Source organism: Equus caballus, chromosome 9 (assembly GCF_041296265.1).
Source record: "Equus caballus isolate H_3958 breed thoroughbred chromosome 9, TB-T2T, whole genome shotgun sequence".
Lineage (NCBI taxonomy): Eukaryota > Metazoa > Chordata > Mammalia > Perissodactyla > Equidae > Equus > Equus caballus.
In genome coordinates this window covers 14,074,761-14,095,603 of record NC_091692.1, presented here as the reverse complement: position 1 = coordinate 14,095,603, position 20,843 = coordinate 14,074,761, and the positions used below count along the sequence as shown (strand labels likewise).

Here is a 20,843-nt window from a genome sequence, read left to right as displayed (position 1 = left end):
GCAAATTTTAGTATGCCTGTTATAATCACTGTTCTCTTTCTCTAAATGCCTTCTAAAGAAGGAAGTCTTTAACCTTCTTCTTCTCCTGAAATCATGAAATAGTAGGAGCTGGTCGTGTTGGGGAGGTATATCCATATTCATATACAATCGCAACACAGTACTGGCACATGATACTTAACATTTAATCCATGTATATCTCCTATATTGAATTAAACTACAAAATAACACGTTAAGTACATTAATAAGCATGGGTTCTGCCAGAACATTGCAGAGTCTGTCCCTTTCTTCCTTGCCATCCAGTTGGATGGGATAAGAAGATGTTTATGATGCCAAGGAGGAAATAAATCTACAACAGGAAGTGAAGAAGAGACCATCTACCTCCAAGATCCTAGCTATGTAATAGGAGACTAGTTCTAAAAACTATCCAGACAAATTTTCTGTTAACCCTACTGATAAAATCTGTCTAGAATGTCTGCATAACCAGTAGGAAACTTTTTGTTGCACACTTGCACTGACTAGTGTTTCAAAGGAACGATCAGCAGGAAAATCTTGAGACTGTCCATACTCAAAAACACAGGCTTGATCTGCCTTGATTATGAGATTGTTCACTTCTGTGTCCACTACTGGGTGATACTGGGCCCTTGTGCACATCTATCTGTGATTATGTAGAAAAGCTTATGTTCGAGAAGCAAGAGAAACTACCCTCCAACTTCATCATTCAAACTCCTGAGAGTATGATTTCAAAATCCACAACCACAAAAGATCACATGTTAAGGGAAATTCCCTTGGATGGCACTAGTAACAACATGGATTTACCTTGGAGACTATTTTCACCAACATCGAGTTTGGGGGTTCTGTTGATAACCGAGTGTCAAGTTCAGGTCGGCAGGGTTTGCTTGACAAAGACCATGGTGCCAGACACAACACAAGCCTGAACTCCGTGAGTCTTACGAGAGTGCTACGAAGGTGGTCCATGCTCCCGTGATTTAGAAATGGAAACTGAAGATCAGAGAGCTTAAGCAACATGTATGTTGTCACCCAAAGAGTTCATTAAAAATTTTATGTAGGGGACGGCCCAGTGGCATAGTGGCTAAGTTCATGCTCTCCAATTCAGCGGCCTGGGGCTTGCAGGTTCAGATCCCAAGTGCAGACCTACACACCATTCATCAAGCCACGCTGTGGTGGCATCCCACATACAAAATAGAGGAAAATTGGCACAAATGTTAGCTCAGGGGAAATCTTCCTCAAGCACAAAAAGGAAGATTGGCAATAGATGTTAGTTTAGGGCCAATCTTCCTCACCAAAAAAAACCCAAAAAAATTGTAAACAACTGACCTTTAAACAATGTTGATTAAGAGCTGAAACTTATTCTTCTTCTCCTTCCGTTTCCCCTCAGCTTGTGAATCATCCTTCACGTCAGAGGGCACTAAATGACAGTAGACAGGAAGACGGCATACCTTTCATTCCTGATGGTTGTAAGAACCACCTCCTTCCTCTTATTGTGAATTGCAACATGCAAAAAGGAGGCTTGTTGCTTGTTCAGGATGATGTCCGCCCCGTAGCTCAGGAGAAGTGCGACGGCTTTGGCGTGGCCTTCCTTTGCAGCGAAGTGAAGCGCGGTGTTCTTTTAGAGAAGACAGAAGACAGAAAATCCAGTGATGATGGCTAATCATCTAAGGCTGTTTTACCACTTTGTTTCATTGTTGAATTGCTTAAAAACAATTATTAACAAAGCTAACTATTTAGTACCAAAATGCATAAAATTTTAAACTGGTGTTCAGAATCAAGCTTCAAAATAAGGAGTTTATGGTTCAAACACTGTGTGTGTGCAGGGTGTGGGTGTGGGGGGGTCTCTGTGTGTATACCTGAATTCCAAGTGGCTTGTTTTGCTTTGTTTTTGCAGTGGGGTGATGCCACAAGGACAAAGGACAGGATTTCAGGGTAAGGATGTTGGAATGAACACAGAAGAAAATACTTCCAGGAGATTTATCATCTGGCAGAGCAGTGGTTTCCAAATTTGGGGTTTTCATGGGTTTTTAAAATTAAGAAAAAATCAGTGATTGCTATGTGGTTGCCAATCTTTAGTTTTGCCACATAAAGACATTTTAAAAGGCAGTTCCTCTCTATCATTTGGTGAAAGAATGTACATTTCAACGCTGGCTCTCCAAAAAGGAGAAAGAACTTCATAGCAGAATAAAGGGCAGTCCTTCAAATCAAATACACCGAGTTATATGAAGACTTACCCCTGCCCTCTTCATTTTTCTCCATTCACTAGAGAGTGGGGAAAATTTTCTCATCAATCCACAGGGGCCTGTGGACCAGCCTCTGTGAGATTGAAGAGGTGTCTTCAACACGCACCGCCCCCAACTCTTGGCATTCTCCTTATTCTGTTCCCCTCTTACTCACTCCTCACTCTAAGGGTCTGCATAGTAAGAATCCAATAAAAGACCATGAATGGGGCAAGGAAGGGAGGAGGGTGGCTAAGAAGAAGAGGAGGTTTCTCTATGCCAAGATTTCGGGGCGGTATGAGGAACACAGTACGTACCCCTTCTTCATCCAGCTGATCCGTGCACTTAAAGTTAGTGTCAAGAATGACCTTCATGGTCTGAGTGTACCCACCCAAGGAGGCATGATGCAAAGCAGTCCAGCCATTGTGGTCACTGTTAAAGAGTTAAGAGAAGATGTGCGCATTCACTTTAGAGAGAAACGTGGGAAGGGAGGCCCCTTGGATCATTAATCTGAAAAGTGGTCTGATGGCAAAACAAAAGCATGTCTAAGTTGCTAAAGTTCTAGCAACAAAATATTTATCACATATTTATAACAAATGAGCTAACTTCAAGCCTAGTGGTCTCAAATGATCTACCTATAATGTGATTCACGTATTTTTTTAATTTAGCATATTAAAGTATTAAGGTATACAAAACATCATCAAAGACTTGGGGGTGGGTGAAACTAGAGTTAGCATGTCTGTGTCATAATACTTTCCTCAAGGCTGTAATGTACTTAAACACACTATTTTAAATCATGTTTCATTGTTTCACTGAACATTGTATCAAAAAATTTCCATGACGATGGTATTAGTTTTCCTGGCCACTAGTTATTGCTAATAGTAATATCATCTTAGAATACACGGCTTAGGGACTTAGCTTAGTGCCTCTTAGTCTTCTGAGAGTTCAGGTCTGAAGAGATCTCTCATCTGGGCTCTCAAAGATGCTTACTTAATCCCTTTGGAAAATGTTTGTCCTTTCTCACAGAAATTAAGATGCAAATACAATGAAGGCTTGTCATTTTTCCAAATTAGATATAGAAAAGAAAAAGTGTGACATCCTGACACAATTTAATTTCAGTGCTACTGAGCAACTGTTTCAGGGTGCAAGAGCCACCTTGCTATTTCAGTTACGAGGTAATTAAGCAACGACTCTCTGGCCTGGGTCCACTGGGGTCCCCTTTGCAGGTCTGCTGCCTTGTGATCCCTTGGAAGCAGGAAGGAACTGAGCAGAGCTCTCATTTCGCAGCTGCATCACTCCATTGCTGGGATTGGTACTCTGATGAAGAAATGTATTTGAACATCAGCCTAATGAGCTCTTTGCCGCCACCTTGGTGAAATTAGGGGCTACTTCATCACACTTTTAGGAAACTCTTCTGAGTTTTCCTTTTCTCTTTACAAAGACATCATTTAATTATGCCACGTTTTTATTATGCTTAATTATTTTAATTTGGTTTTGCTCCTAGTGTTAGAGTTCCTTTAAATATAATGAAATTCAGGAATTTTTTATGTCTCATGTTGCAGCTTAAAGGGAGCTTTTTTTTATGTCCATCACTCATTAGATTGAATGAAAAGTAGAGTCTTTGAATTTGTATGGGGTGTGTGTATGTACATGTTTTTCATCTGCATAAAAAGATGGTAGCGCCATGAAGTCAAATGTGAGGAACTGTATTACAAAGGTTCTGGGAACTCCTCTGCACAAAGCCACTTATTCTGTGAGCTTGGACGAGGTCTTCAACTCTATACACCTCGATGTCTTCATTTATCAACTGGGAATAATACTGACTTCTCTTTCAATATTTGAGAAGTCATATATGTTCCGAGGATTAAATAAGATGGATAACGGTACTTAGCAAGATAGAAAGTTAGATGTCATAATCAAAAATAAAACAGAAAAACAACCTGAAAATGGCTAACTAATTAGAAAGAAGATGTAAATATTCCAATCATATATCCTCACCTGAGAAATAATGCACCTTTCTTCAGAAGAAGTTGAACTACTTTATCGTGGCCATTTTTTGCAGCCAGGTGGAGAGGAGTCATTCCATGCAGGTCACCTTCATTCAAAAGCCTCGTGTCACTCATGTCTTGCAGGAGCCTCTGACAGGTGTTGATACGCCCATAACTTGAAAAATTTAGGTTTCATATTTTTAAAGCAAATATTCAACAGAAAGAAGACATGCTCATGTGTCACATAAACTGACCCTCACCTGGCTGCAAAATGTAGGGGTGACTTCTTATCTTTGCTCTTGGAGTGAATGGACACGTTAAAGCCAAGGAGGTTATTTACAGAGACAGGGACCCCCTGTCTGCATGCGTAATGTAGAGGGGTGCACCCATCGTCGTCTTCGTCCATGACCAGCTCTTTAATATGTTGCATCTATGGGAGAAAAATCAATAACTAAATATAACTCTATCATGCTAATATAGTGTTTTCTAACTATTCTTTACAACAGTGTTTTCCAATAAAGGGCAAAACTATAAATAACCTAAAGGGTACTAGAGTAAAATAAATGTAGAGGATGGTGCACGCTCTGTCTCCCTATAATGAACATTACCACGTTAAAGGCACTGAGAAATCCAAAGAGTAGGAAATGTACTTAACATTTTTAACCCAGCATTTCCCAAACGTATTTGACTGCACACCACTCCCCTCACCCCTTCACTTTTTTCCTCCAAAGAACACTTGAGTTTAATGCTAATGTGTTCTGTTCAGTGAAAGGGATGAGATGTTAAAATTAGTTTTACTTTATCTTTTATATGAATATTAAATAAAAAACAAATGGCAGATGAGCAGCTTAATCCAATCAATAAACAAACATATTTTAATTTTTGTTTAAAATAGCCAAATACAAGTATATTTTTGATTCTTTATTAAAGATATTAACAATATTAAAACTATTTATTATAAAGATATGATGTACTTCAGATACACCTAATAGTCACTCAGGAACTACTGGTTGGTGAATATTATATGGAGATAATGTTTTCAAACCTGTCAACCAGTCAAGTCTATTGAGTAGCTTTTTGTAATTGATAATGCTAATTCACTCATTTACTTGGCTTTTCTACTGATACGCAATCCGTAAGGGTCAAAGAGTGAAGGAAAGCTGACTTCTTACGGATGGGGATATATACGAACCTCCTCTATAACCTGGAAAACTCAATCCCACTGTAATCTATTCTCATCATCACACTCATCACCACTATGCTGTAAATAAATATTCAGATGTGGCATCTTTATTTTTAAATAATTTTTAAATGCCAGAATCAGTCTTCATAATAATAAAAGTCGTAACAAGCAAAATCACTTTACTCTTTGTTGAACCCAACTCAGTTTATAGAAATCTGGACATGTTTACCTGCATAAACTCAGGTCGCAAATTTTTTAATCCATAAGGTTGCTGTACAGTCAAATGCAAAAAATTACGTCCAAGATGATCTTTTATGTCTACACGGGCACCTAAAAAAGGTACAATATAAATATAACTTCTACTCATTTATTTAAAGCATGGCCTACGGTGGATTTTCAATTTAAGAAAATAAACGATTTTTGACTTAAAACTTTGCCAAGCTTTAACTTACAGGAAACTTTACTTAGGTAAGAAAACTAAATATATTTAAAAATAGGTTTACTTTACAGAATGTGTGTGTGTGTGTCTGTGTAAGGGAGGTAGAGAATAGGTAATTTATTACATTAATTAATATAGGAGGTCTTACATTTTAAAGCATAAAATATAAAGACAGAGATTAAAGATCAAGCAAGAAGAGGGGATGATACATCTATTATTTGTTATCATCACATCGGCTTAGTATCTAAAATGGGGACAGTTACAGTACCTCCATCATATAGGATTAATCATTGAAAGAATGTAGAGAAAATGTTCAGCAAAATGCCTGGGACATAATAATTGCTTTATAAATGTTATCTATTGGTGTTCTGAAATTATCTTTTTAAGTTTCACTCCCTTACTGGACTGAAAATTATTCTAGACATGAGAGGTATTCTATTTATCTTTGCATTCATCGTACCTGGCCCAAAGCCTAGCACATAATAAGTGATTAATAAATGTTTATCTAACCAAATTGAGTAGTAGCTCTAAAGGCTTGTCTTGGTCCCTCATGGTACCTTTAGAGAGCAGCAAATTTACAATATTCCAGGATGCAGAAGTAGTTGCTAATATAAGTGGAGAACGTCCTTCAGAATCGGTGCTATTAATGTCTGCTCCCTAAAATAAAACAAAGCCATTCAACAAAGAGCTTATAAACAGATAAATCAGCTTACGTTGCAATCTGTAAATAATGTTAATTCATTGGGGTAGAGTGTCCATAATGTGGTTAGCACTCAGCATATGACTCACTATAGAACTGCTTGAAATTTCCCCATAATTCATATGTTGTAACATCAGAAATCAAGGCATTCTTTTATCATTTCAACAAGAAAAATTATCGTCACATGTTAATCTTTTGATGACATCTGGCAACAGATCTATATTACTATCTAAACCATAAAAATAAAATCCTTTAACCTATAGTAATAGTTTAGTTCTTACTGGAAGAAAAAATTTGTATATGTCCATAATAAAAAAATCTTCCAAATTTATTGCATATATGATTTTTAAAACAGTCACAAGAAATTATTCACTTTTTAAAAAATCTACTCCATCTGAAACAAATGAACTCAACTAATTGAATTGAAATAAGTCAAATCTTAACGTAAAATTCTAGCCAAATATTTGAGAAAATTCATATTTAAAAATCACATCATATATATATTTTAAACGAATAAGTCAATATTTACCATTACTTGTTATGGTTATAATATTTGATATGACAAAAAACAAAGGCTTTAAAAAAGTTCATGGAAAGAATTCTATCTTTTGGACGGGGTAATAAAAATAGCTTAAACTCCAGTTGTGGATATTTCCCTATTCCTGGGGGACCCATCGGATACAGACGATGACGGCAGCCATATTCCCTTTGAAAGAAGGATGGTGGTCGGTGAGGTTCTGCCTACAGTTCTCTTGCCAGGTGAAGAGATGGCTGCATTTGCAAGAAACCATGTGTGACAAAACTATGGTAAATAATGTCTTCCCAGGATTCTTCTATGTAAATACCACAATGTCAATAGTTGCTGGTGACAACAAACACTTGTTAAATATGCAAATGAAACTACATTGGTTGCTCATATGGTGGGGCTTAAATACATCATATATTCATCTGTATAAATGGCTTATTAAAATTTAACTGAAAGCCAACCGATTCCACTTCTTAGAGTGAAAAAGATCTCGTGCTTTCACTTGTAACAAACCTTGGACGATATTTTTAATTTCTCAGTTTTTCATTGTTTGAAAGACGGCACTGAGGCAGCTGGGGCAGAAGCTTACAACGGATCGTGAGGGTGACAAGTGTTGCCTGTCCTGCCTCCACCTCAAAGCCACCTGTGCTGAAGAAGGGTCGGCAGAGTCGCCAACCTTAACGCTGTCCTAGGACCAGTTGACAGAAGAGCTCTCCCTGCCTTGGACCCACCAACTCCCCACGCTAAAAACCTTGGTACAGCTATCAAGAGTACACTTTGTTACTTCTAAGTTGGTGGGAATGAAGTTTGGCCATTATGCGTACATACATGACATACTCTATTTACAAATGTGTCAATTATCTTTTTGTAAACTTTCTGCTCATAAGCAAGAAATTAAAATCTGGCTTATTTTTGAAAATTCATATTATGTAATTATATGATGTTTTTAACTGTACACAGTAATAAAAAAAAACTCATCAATGGAATAGTTACCACTGAAATTAAGTAGTCGGCTAGTTCATAGTGATCAAATAACGAGGCTCTGCAAAAAGAGAATTATAGGCATATTAAGGTACTACTAATATAAACATATAAAATAAAGCTACTATACTCAGTAAGTCAATTTAAATGACATTTAATAGCATGATAAAAAATGCTAGAGAATTAATAACCTTTCAAAATCTATAATTAGTCTTTTGTATGTAAATTTCAGAGTTAGCTTGCCAATTTTCACCCTAAATTCACAAGAGGTTGCATTATATTTAAATTATATTAAATATATTTAGTAACTGTAGGAAATAAATAATAACATTAAGGTCCCATTTGATTTGTTCTTATCTCTCACCAGTTTAGAGCTTTAACACTCAAAGTGTGGGCTGCAGGTCAACAGCACTGACGCCACCCGGGAATCAGTTAGAAATGTAGATTCTCAATAGATCTGGACTTTGAGGCTTGGGGAGGTTAAATCGTTGCCAAATGTTACACAGCCAGGTAGGCTGGAAGCCCTTTCCCCTTACTCTTCAGAGTAAACTCTTTGGAGTTTCAGCCAAAACAATGCACTGAGGTCTTTCCACTACAGTAACAAGAGGAATTCTAGCCCAAAGGGCAAACTTTCCTTTGCAGCTCAAGAAAAACTCCAAATGTCACTGGAAGGACATTCCAGGACTGTAGATCAATATTGATTAGTCAGAACTGGACTGAACTGGTCCAAGAAATTTTCAGCCAAGCCAAGTTGAGTATGTCCAGCTAGAGTCATCACCAGGCTAAGGATACTGATGGGCCAGGTGGATGAGTTTATTTTCCTAAAAGAGCTCCTTTTTATGCAGATTTGTACATTAAAGCTGTGTTCTGAATGGACACATTTTACCTATACCCACATCATTGGGTTTCTAAATTGGCTAACCACTGGAATCACTTAAAGAGTTTTTTAAAATTCCAAAGACCCATTTCAAAGACTCTGACGTATTCTGGCGTAGGAACTGGCATTAGGATTTATAAACGCCGCACATGATTCTACGTGCAACAGTGTGAGAATCTCCAGGCTAGACGTTAGTCTATCTATTGAGCATTTGTTTTAATTCAATGGCTTTTTTTTTTTTTTTTTTTTTTGCATTTCTAGGGCTTCTAACTGGATCTTTTTCATATTACCAATCTTTGATTCTTAAATACCAGTTTGCTTAGCATAATCTGTTATCTTAATCTACTTATTTTTACACACCTGCCTATTCCTTCCTTTAAATTTCTAAACATTTTAGATGTCCTTATTTTAAAATTACTTTCACATGATCCTACTATTTCTATTTCCTTAGAAGTAGATTAGCCTTTTGTCGATTTTGCTGTCTTTTCTAAGTTTTCCTTTCTGCCATGAAATTTTAGTTTGCAAACTCATCCTAAGTGGGAGTTCCTTTCTAGTCACGCATATCCCACTGTGGCCGGTGCTTTTGCCAATGTGGACATTCATACCCTGCCTCCCTGGCTTAGAACCAGATCTTATATTGGTAGCTAGAGTTTCTTTTTCCCTGAGAGATATTGTAGATTTCCTGGTTCCGTTACCTACTGGGAAAATCTCAGCTCTTTTCTGCCATTCCAGGCTTCCACCATCCTCCGAGGTTTGCAGGGGGTGGTGGGGAGGGTGGCAGTGGGGAGAAGAAAGACTGACAGACAGACAGACAGACAGATCCCAGCCACCTTTCGCTCACACAGGAAGCATTTAATCCTTGTCTTCCAAAGGAACAGAATTCAATTCTACACTGCCTGTTTCCTGTCCTAGCACCTAGTAAGCCTCTAATTTCAGATGCTTTTTTCTCTGACATGTATTTCCATTAAATTCCACAGAAGTATTATCTTGTTTGGAGCTTGGCTATCACTTCCTACAACTATATGTTTTGAAAACATTTATCTATAATTGGGGCAGTGGGTGGAAAGGGGAACAGGGTGGGAAAGGGGAACATTCATATGTATCTGCTTCATTATCTTCACTAAAAATGCGGATAAGACACACATGAGGAATTGGAACAGATTAGAAAGGGCTTGGACAGCCATGTATGTTGACCTCCCGAGCATATAGAAAATTAATCTTGTTCCTATATCCACTGGATTAAGAATTGATCCAGAATACACCACTGGAGATTTTATTCTATGAAAATCTATTTAACATTCTACTTTGATTCCAGAGGAACAAAGGGATTCCAGCTGAATCACAGGATCTTTGTTATTTCTGTTCCTTTCTTTTGAACTACAGAGCTTCCGCTACGCTAAGTGCTAACTTTTTCTTGCAGGGTACAATTTAACACTTGAACACTAAAAATCTGTACACAGAATGACAGGTGGGAAACTTGCCTGTGAAGTGGCGTCTCCTGATTTCCGTTCACTGCATTAACAATATCACTGCTACCGGAAAAGGAAGATATCATCAATTTAACAATCTCAGTGGCTCCCTGGGTGGCCGCAAAATGAAGGGCTGTGCACTTCGCATTCTGTGAAGAATTTTGATATCAGAATCACTGTTTAAGTCCCCATTTAACCTAAATTCAGCTCTGAATTTTTTCTTCACAGGTCAGCAAAATCAAGGAATGTGGAATTTAAGATGATGAATAGTAATCAGTTTCATATACTGAAAAGTATCAATATAAAAATCATAGCTGGCAAGTTTGCTTCCTTGCATCCAACGGCTCTTCACACCTCGGACAGTACATCTATCAGTATCAGTATCATGATCTTTACTGCATCTCTATTTGTGTTTGCAGTTGTTTTCGGTAGCTCTCCAAACTCCTTAGATTGCAATGTGCGATATTCTCTTTCTGTTTCTACATAAACTGCAGAAAATCATACCTATTTCCATCCAAATTAACTATAAAAGAGCTGTAAAGCATTTTGAAAAACCACTGGATAATTCTAAAATGAAAGCAACGTCTCGAGCATGAACAATCACCTCCATCAGTTCCAACTGTGCACCATTGTCCAGGCACATCTTAATCATTTCCAGGTCGCCACTCTGAACCGCCATGTGGAGAGGGCTAGCTTTCGCATTATTCACAAAGTTAATATGAGACTCTCTGCTATATCCATGTTCTTCACCTTTAGAAGAAAATAAATTCAAGATAACAAATGTTATAAATTAAAGGAACTTTTTAAAAGAAAGGATGTTTAGACTTACATAGAAGCCCATGTATAAATTCTATGAAATACTTTTCAAATTAACAGCATCCACCAGAATAGACTTCTTTATAGCATAAAATGTAGGAAAGCCTCTACTCACCAAACTTTAATATTATTTCCATGCATTTTTTGGCACCCGAAAACGCAGCCTGGTGAACAGGGAAACATTTCCATTTATTTGATTTACATGGCTTAGCTCCTTTGTTGAACTAGTGGAAAAGAAAGAACAAAAAAAGTCAAATACACAAGCTAAACCCCAAGCACAAGGATGGACAAGAATTGTTCTCCTCTCGCAGACCATTTCTCTAGTCTGCGCCTATGTAAAACTGTAGAGAAAATCTTCATATGATATGAAATCTAGGCAAGAAGGTAATTTTGGTACTCGGCTAAGATTCTGAAATAGAGACACTATATTTTCCCAAGATGAAGTAACAATGTAGACACAAAAATATCACTCTTGATACCTCAGCAAACTAAAGTCAACACATTTTTCAATGGGAATAATGAGATATTTTTAAATATTAACATGACTACTCCTACACTTATTCTCAATTCCTTATCCAAATAAAGTGATAATATTTCCCAGATTCTTTTCCTTTCATTTGTGTAAAATTAATAAATGACTGGACCAACATTCTTGTTAAACTATGAAAATCTGGTATTTTCACTAATGGAAGTTCTCTATTCAAAAGATGTTAGAAGAACTGAATCATATATTAACTTGGCCTCTGAGTCAATCATTTTCAACTACCATCTTATAGATCATTGGACTTCAGGTTAAGTACCTTCTATTTTCGTAAAAGGAAAGACTTTGAAAAAGCAGAAAAGTGTGAAATAAATATTACTTGTAATCTCACCTTCTAGAGGCGCCATTGGTTTACATTTTAGATTTTCTTTTTTCACTTATTTCTTTGCAAAAGTAATTATTATATGTATACTGTGTCATCATACTGTTCAAAAGAGTTTTTACTTAAGATTTAAAAAATATTTTGTCAAGTACATATTCCATTTTGGGGTACACAAAATTTTATACAATGAATCCCTGTCATTGAACTTCAATTTTTTTTCGGTTTTCTCCCTCTGGTATATAACATTGATGTTAATATCAGTGATAGCTTTAATTATCTCCCTGGGATGTATTCCAAGAATTTGAATTGGTGAATCAAAAAGTATTCACACCCAGGGGCCGACCCAGTGGCCCAGTGGTTAAGTTCCCACACTCCGCTTTGATGGCCCAGGGTTTCACCGGTTCGGATCCTGGGCGTGGACATGACACTGCTCAGCAGGGCATGCTGAGGTGGCATCCCATGTACCACAACTAGAAGGACCCACAACTAAGAATATACAACTATGTACTGGGGGGATTTGGGGAGAAAAAGCAGGAAAAAAAGTATTCACATCCACAGTGAATGAAATTCCCCTACTCATCAAAATTTCTCTAACACTGTATATCAACAAGGTCTTTTCATTCTTTCAATTTAAGAGATGAAAAAAAAGATCTCATTGTTTTAACATGTTTCTCTTTGATTATTAGAGAAATTAATTGAACTTCATATGTCCCTTACCAATTTTCTATAGAGTATTGTCTTTTCCTTACAGATTTCTAAGAATGCTTTATAGATAAATCCATATCCATTTAAAGATAAATATATGGATATAATCCTATGCTTTGTCTACTCGGGCCATTTGATGTGCTACAATTTGGTATTGAACTATTCGTACGCTCCCTGAATAAGGCCAACATGGTATTGCATGTTACTTTTAATTATTTCAATGAATTAATTTGCTAGTATTTTTAAGATTTTGCATCTATGTTTATTTATATGTAACACTGATCTACACTGTTCTTTTGAGAGGAGCTGTCAAATTTTAGAATTATTATGATGCTCAATTCATAAAATTAATCTGGACGTTTTCACTCTCCTGTTGTGCTATAAAACTATTACCTGAAATGGAAACTTTGTCCTTGAAAGTTTGAAAGAACTTGTAAAATCTATAAAAACATGTAATATTAGTGATAATGTATTCTCTTTTTTTTTAGTTTTTATAGTTTTCTACAAATCTTTCATTTTAGTTAATTTTGAAATTTTAATTACTTTCAGCTACTTATCCATTAAGAAGGATTTTCAAATTTTTTAGGACAGTATCACGCAGATTAATTTTTTCTCATTAGAAACTCCAGCACATCCAGGTAAATCTCGTTACTTCTGATTTTGTTGATTTGTACTTTTTTTTCTATTTTAGTTAGACTTGCCAATACCATGTCTAATTTATCTTTTTCAAAAAAAATAACTCAATTTATCAAATAATTCCAAAATTATTATTTTTTGTTTTCAACCTTACTATTTCTTTATTGCAATTTTCTTTGGGGTTATTTGGGGCTCTTTTTCTAAATTCTTGATTTGGGTGTTAATTTATTTTTATTTTTTTAGTCCAATCATGACAGCTTTCTCCAAGACATCTAATAAATATGTCAGACTATCTTTCTAAATTTAATTATCAGTGAGATATTTTTTAATTATTTTATTTCATATTCTTACCATCTGGGATGCTGGAGAGGGAAAATGAAGCGATAAAAATATAGAACCTGGCCCAAATAACACACAAGTGATTAAGGAATATTTGAAAGAAAGCTACTTGCTGGAATTCTAGTACCACACTCAGAAGGGACAGGATGTGGAGCAGCTGTTGGTCCTTTAGACGGGCATCTCCAGCGTTTCAGTGGATCGCGCCAGGAAATCTCACCCAGAGAGAAGCTGGCTTTACACGCAATGGGCTGTGGCTATGGGCCTCAGTCACTACATCACACAGGGCTCCCTTTTGGAGAACCGGTGGCAGCCATTTCTTCTCATCTTAGGAACATGAACAGGTATGTTTTTCTCGGCTTTTACTTCATGGGCTCAACAATAAGCCTATTTATCTTTCCTTTGACTATTCAGGAGCTCAGAGTCAAAAGTATGATCCACTTTTATTAACATACAGGCTATTATACTTTGTATTTTGTTTTCTAGCCTGACCAGCAGCTTCATCTTAATTCTTCCTGTCTATACTTTCTTTTCACTTTGATCTTCTCACGTTTTCTTTAACGCCTCCTGTTGGTCTTCTGTAAGCAATCTCAGATCCACGTAAGAGTTAAGAGGAGCATACATATACAAAAACACATAGAACTATTTCTTCTCTGACATATTTTCTGTATTTTATATTTTCCTAAGAAGAGAAACTGAGAGCTGTTGTAAATAACAATAATTCATGTTGTACTAATGAAAAGACAAAGAAAGCAGGAAAATTTTGATTAAAACACAAACCAATATCTGCAGGGCTTCACTATTATCCTTGCAACATGCAATCATTGCAGCTGTGTTTCCATTTTCTCCTTCCAAATTAACATCAGTACTGCTGTGCTCAGTCAAGACCTACACAAAAGACGGGAATAAGTGTCAAAAAGTTAACTTGCAGTTTTCCAAATAGGGTATTTGTCTTCCACTAGATTATAAGCTCTGGATGCTGGGGGCCATGTCCTCACTCATCTTTCTTCATCCCTCTCCCATAGAATCTGGCACAAAACCTCGTATCTATCAGGTACTACATAAATTTCTCAAATAGATGAAATAATGGTAATTTCTACATCACATCAATTAAAGCAATATGGATTTGTGGAACTGGAAACAGAATAAGAATCGTAGATACTAGTTAATACTTTTCCCTGTATTAAGTGAGCTCTGTTAACTAATATCTTCAAGAAAATAAATTTGTGGAGCCATTTGGAATGTGTGGGTAGGGGAGGAAGAAGGGAGGGAGGCAGGAAGGGATGGAGAAGACAGGAAGGGAGGAAGAGGGGAAGGGAGGAAAGAAGGAGAAGGGGAAGGAAGAGGGGCGGGAACCATTTCTTTCTCCCCTCTAGTCATTTTTCTTTGAACTAGATTGCAAGTATTCTGGGAAATGTCAACGAAAACTCCCCTCTCCTCAGTAGAGAAAAGAGAGTTTCATGTAACACTGGTACAGCTTTAGCACAATTGATTCAAACTCAGTCTGGAACATGATTCCTATGATGTAAGAAATCAGCATGCCTGATAATTTATGAAAAAAGCTGTTTCCTAAAAAGCTTGACTTAAAAAAAAAATCACACCACCTCCTACCAGAGCCCCTTGTTAATAGAATGTGTGCTCAAGTGTCAGCAAATGAATTAAGTCCACTAATTAGCACTGCTCACAAAAGAAAATTAAGCTGAGATTTCGGTACATAAGAACATATAGGGGAAATATTGATGGATGAAGGAAAATGAGAACACAAGGCTCATTCTATGGATTTGAGGCACTTCCAAGTTCTGCTCTTAACACTCTAGATTCACATGCAAAGTAACCTACCAAAGTCGTTAAGACGAGATCTTTCTCTCTTTGCCCTCTTAGAATCAGAGATCACAGATTTCTAGCATTTATTAGGGTGTTATTGTTGTACCATCATAGGCACAATCTTTCAAAAAGCTGTGTTAAATTATACGTGGCAGGGGTTCCAGAGGGAATGACTAAACTGCACCCACTTCAAATTCAGTCATGACCAGGCAAGTCTGGAAGGTTTGCAGGTGAGGCCTCCAGACATCCCCTTAATGAGAATCCAGGAAGCCTCACGGGAGGGTCAAACCACTGGATACTGTGAGGTTAAGCCCCAAAGACCACGGCCTGCAGGCTATTGAGAAACAAGGCCACCACCTCCTGAACCCCCAGACCAGTGCGCCCCAGGGAGCGCTATGCATAGCAGCGGCGTCTGTGCAAGAACTTGAGGTAACACATGGGTAACAAGTTTTTACTTTACAATCATACAGGCCGTGGTGGAGGTCTGGGGGAAGGCTGTCAGAGCAGACAATGGAGAAGCACTCTAAATTGTCAAGAGCTGGTGGGGCACAGGCCTGACCCACGGTATAACTGGCCACGAGGACTGCTATTTGCAAACACACGGGAAGACTCCAAAATTTCTCCTCCTTCTATTCTCTTCATCTCCAGTGAAGCAGAGGGGTTTAAAAATATCTTTTAGGGTCCAGCCCCGTTGCTAAGGGGTTAATTTTGCACGTTCCACTTCAGCGGCCCAGGGTTTCTCAGGTTCAGATCCTGGGTGCGGACGAGCACTGCTCATCAAGCCACGCTGAGGCGGTGTCCCACATGCCACAACTAGAAGGAGCTACAACCAGAATATACAGCTATGTACTGGGGGCCTTTAGGGAGAAAAAGAAAAAGAGAAAAAAAGATTGGCAACAGATGTTATTTCAGGGCCAATCTTTAAAAAATATATAATTTTTAGATTAAGTTACAGCTAGTAAAACCAAGTAAAGGAGAGACAATTATTTCAATGCTCTTATAACCCTATTTTTCTTCTTGTCCTGGTGTCACCCAGGAAAATCTGTTATATCCCCCATCTAGTTTATAAATCAGTCATGGGCTTATTTCTAAACCTTCTTTCCTATTTCTATGTGACACTTACCTTCTTATATTTGTTAATCTGAAGATTTCTGATTTCTAATTAACATTAGCCTTTTAACTGTTACCTGCTTTTAACTTTTACCCAAACCATGCTTTCAGAGCCAAGATTAAGTCAGTGGGCATTTGTTTATGAAAAGAGCCTCCAGAGGAAGCACAAGAGATCCATGGGGTAGTATGTGACATGGGGAGGGGGGCGGTCCTTGTGGTCACTAGTGACCCAATCCAGATGATACACAAATAGCACCTGGCTCGTGAATAATGCAGGCACTTAAAAAACACACAGCCTATTGCCAAAGGCCTTTCCAATAACTTCCTCAAGGAGCTGCCTTGATTCATCTCCTTGGGTGCTAACACCTAAGCTCTCCCCTTCTCCTTTAGCCAAAATGCCCATTAGGCATTCATTCCCTCATTCAAGAGCCATCATCTACCAGCAGTGAGGATGACTGGAGATATTCAGATTAGTCACACACAGTCCCTCCTTCCAGGATGACCAGCTAGAGGGGGAGAGAAGCACAGGAACATCTGATCATAATACCACGTGCTAAGAATCTGACAGAGCTACATACGAGGTACAATGGGAAAGCTTAAAGGAGCCACGGACACAGAGGGCTCAGAGGAAGGTGTCTGGACTAAAGGAAGCATGGGGCTTGCGGATACCCGAGAGCTCTTTGGTGATTTATAGACAAAGTAGGTTTTGGTGTGGTGGGATTGACCGAGTGCTTATGTTATGTTGAAATTCTAACCTTCATAAATTGAAATCCTACCCCAATATGATGGTATTAGGAGGTGGGACCTTTGGGAGATGATTAAGTCACAAGGGTGGAGCCCACACAAATGGGACTAGCACCTTCATAAAAGAGACCCCAGAAAGCTCTCTTGCCCCTTCTGCCATGTAAGGACACAGCAAGAGGATGGCCATCTATGACCCAGGAATTAGGTCCTCACCAGACACAGAATCTGTCTGTGCCTTGATCCAGGATTTCCAGCCTCCAGAACTGTGAGAAATAAATGTTTATTGTATAGAAATGGTGTTTTGTTATAGCAGCCTGAACTGACTAAGACACGTGGCTCAGCACGACAGCCAAGTCATCATTCGCAATATTGTTTCTACAAGAAAACTTACATAAGTTCCAAAGTGCCCACCTGAGAAATGAATTTCTGGAACCTGATCCATTTGTAAATCACCTTCCTCCTTAAGTAAGCATGTGTGTTTTCTAGCATGTCTGTGAGACTCTGAGGTGTAGTTTAAAAGCCCCGGCCTAAACCTTACCCTTTAGGCATTTTCCTGGGTTTCCTCTATTTGACTAAACTCACTCTCAAGCCTGGGATAAAAAAAGAAATATCCCACGGGTATCATTATGTCTTCTAACAAAAAACAGTAAATCATAATTATGCTTTCCCTCTTCACTGAGGGATTCATCACCTCCTTTATTTTAATCATTAAATCAGTCAGGTACAAGTGGTAAAGCATTAACTTGCAAACAAAGATGAAAACAAAATTCCTAATTCTTGTTTTCACCAGTTATGTGAATATGGGAATAATAGAAGTCTTACTTCATAGTTTTATTTTTTTATGACAATTTAAAAAACTAAGACATATAAAGTTCTTAATAAAATGCTGGCTCATAAGTACTATTCAGTAAAGATAAGACTGTCATCATCGTCGTCATCATCATCACTGTATCATCAGTTCGTCAGAAGTAAAGCCAACTATAAACAGCATACAAGATGGAAGAACTTACGCTAAGGACTCATGAAAGGCACAAGAAAATGGAGTTATGGGTGTGACTGACAACACCTTAAAGAAACACCCAGAGATGAGGAGACAGCACAACTGCAGACCTGGATAAGACGTGGAATCGGCATAAAGGGGCGAGAGGAAGAAACACTGATGCCAGGGAGCCATCCCAGAGAGAGGATGACACGCTGTCAGTCGCCTGGCTGATTCCCTGCCTCTCGCTGCTCCCTTCAGCTGGACCGATTTCTCATTCTGGACTTGCTGGACCGTGCCAAGGACTTTGTGGATTTTGGTTCATAACCCTTTGCATATTGAATGCTCCATGTGGTGTTAATTAATATGTTTTCATGATACACTATGAGTTAATGTGTGATGCTTGATCGAGTCTCTGTAAAGGAACGCTAGGCTGTTACCGCCATTCCTGGACCTCGGTCACTTGTGGCGAGGTCCTTTATAAATTCTGGCATTGTGGAAAGACACAAAGGTGAGTGGATATTCTATTACTAACCGCTCAATACACCAACGCTGTGATCATTACATCTCATTTTCCCTGGCAGCCTAAATTGGCCATCCTCGCCCAGGCAGAGACAGCAGACCTGGGTCCCAAAATGACGGTCTGTGCCTCGGAGCCGGCGGGCAGGCTTACCTTCATCACCTCGTTGTGTAAGCCCTGCACAGCTATGTGGAGGGGCGCCATCATGTTGTAGTTTCGGAGGTTTGGGTTGGCTCCTTTGCTAAGAAGAAACTTAACGCTTTCAACCTGGTTTTTTTCTGCGGCCCAATGCAGAGGGGTATTTCCATAATCATCCATCACATTCAGCACTGGAAAAAGACGCCAAATCTGGGTTAGATTTTGCTTGGACAGTATTCAACACCTGCTGCGTGCCTATTCACTTCAAAGCTCAGTGCCAAGTGCTATTGCAGTAGGCTTCACCTTCTTTACAAAATAAAAATATAGCTTCAGTCCTCAAGAAACATCTAATGGACACCTCTAGGGGATGCACAGAAGTATGGTACTGACCTCCTCAAATGAGTTAGATGTCTATCTACAGCATCCATAAGGAATAGATCCTCCTATAGCAACATGTTTTTATATATGGTATGAATTTGGGGATTGTTAGAAAATATTGAGTTTATATAAAAGTAATAACTATATGCCAGGCACTCTATTAAGTTCCATACAACCATTATTCCATTCAGCCTTCCAACAGCCTACAAGGAACCATGACTGTTTTTCAGAAAAATAAGGCCCAGGGAGATTCAAAATCTTGCCAATGTTACACAACTAGTAAGGAGTTCTGTAAGTTGCCTTAATTCTTTGAACATCAGTTTTCTCGTACTCAAATTTGGTTAAAAAAAAAAGAAAAGGAAAGAAAGAAAATAAAATCTATATATATACCTTGCAACGTTCTTAGGAGGAGAATATCAAATCCTATCTTTAAAGATCTTAATAGAGCGTCTGGCCCATCGCAATGGTTCGAAAAGGATTAATGAGAAAAAAGACACACCACTAATAAACCACAAGACTGGAATTAGAGCTTCAGCCCCGGATGCCACACATGGTTTCCATGTATTTCTACAATACAATACAATTTCCACAGCTACTTCCTGTGTAACAACGGCCCTGTGGGGGTCGCTCCTTTCCCTCCATATTTCTAATCTACTACAATACTAGGTATTGGTCTACCAGATATTTCCAAGTGGATGTCCCCTGGGCCCTTCAAACTCAGTATGACCAAATCAAAATTCATTATCCCCTTACATCCTCACAATCACTTTTCTTCTGTTTCTTATCTGCCTTCTTTTCTGGACGGTTATACTATTAGCGTAATTTCCTAAATTAGGAATCTCAAAGTTAGTTCAACTCCTTGCTACTTACTCCTCACATTCAATCTTTTATCAAGCACTGTCCACTCTACGTGTAAAATAGCTCTTGACTCTCTCCCATTCTCCTTATTCCAACCTCAAAACCCCGGTGGGCTCTCATCTTCTCTTTACTACTAAAATAGCCTTTTAATTGGGCTTCCACTTCCAATCCATCCTCCACAATATTGACAGAATTGTATTAAATAATAAAGGTCTTCTCACACCACCTGTCTGCTTCAATCTCTGCAGCATCCCCCTTCCTTATCTGACTACAGTTGCGTTTCTCAAACAAGGCTGGGGTGGGGGAGGATGTTACATCTTCTGGGAGTCTCGATTTTATTCAATGATAAGAAATTTAAGTGTAGAATGACCTCATGGAAATAAGTCCATGGAAATTTTGTGGTCTATCATAAAAATTCAAAGAAAATCTGTGCTTGTGGGATGTCCCAGATTGGTGCACTAGCCTTGGCAGAATTTCAGTGGGAAAACTTGAGAAGCACTACTGGTCTGTTGGGAAAACCACCCTCCTGAGTGAGCTATTCAGGC

At 38.3% G+C, this 20,843-nt stretch overlaps 1 protein-coding gene and 1 long non-coding RNA gene across 2 annotated transcripts in view; one reads left to right on the top strand and one right to left on the bottom strand.

Annotated features, from left to right (window-relative positions):
- The window catches only part of LOC138915513 (uncharacterized), a 38,391-nt gene extending 30,404 nt beyond the window's left edge, over nt 1–7,987 (top strand). The window contains exons 2-4 of the long non-coding RNA XR_011421554.1: nt 1,397–1,475; nt 1,904–1,941; nt 7,604–7,987. This is a non-coding gene — a long non-coding RNA (uncharacterized lncRNA). The remainder of the gene's footprint in view (nt 1–1,396; nt 1,476–1,903; nt 1,942–7,603) is intronic.
- Nucleotides 1–20,843, bottom strand: part of TRPA1 (transient receptor potential cation channel subfamily A member 1) — a 51,606-nt gene that overhangs the window by 23,780 nt on the left and 6,983 nt on the right. Inside the window, exons 3-14 of the mRNA XM_001493464.4 lie at nt 19,078–19,253; nt 14,528–14,635; nt 11,323–11,431; nt 10,996–11,141; nt 10,404–10,540; nt 8,058–8,106; nt 6,396–6,495; nt 5,629–5,729; nt 4,477–4,646; nt 4,227–4,391; nt 2,546–2,660; nt 1,458–1,624 (exon numbers count right to left, since the gene is read on the bottom strand). Of these exons, the coding sequence (XP_001493514.2) occupies nt 1,458–1,624; nt 2,546–2,660; nt 4,227–4,391; nt 4,477–4,646; nt 5,629–5,729; nt 6,396–6,495; nt 8,058–8,106; nt 10,404–10,540; nt 10,996–11,141; nt 11,323–11,431; nt 14,528–14,635; nt 19,078–19,253 (1,543 nt within the window). The remainder of the gene's footprint in view (nt 1–1,457; nt 1,625–2,545; nt 2,661–4,226; nt 4,392–4,476; nt 4,647–5,628; nt 5,730–6,395; nt 6,496–8,057; nt 8,107–10,403; nt 10,541–10,995; nt 11,142–11,322; nt 11,432–14,527; nt 14,636–19,077; nt 19,254–20,843) is intronic.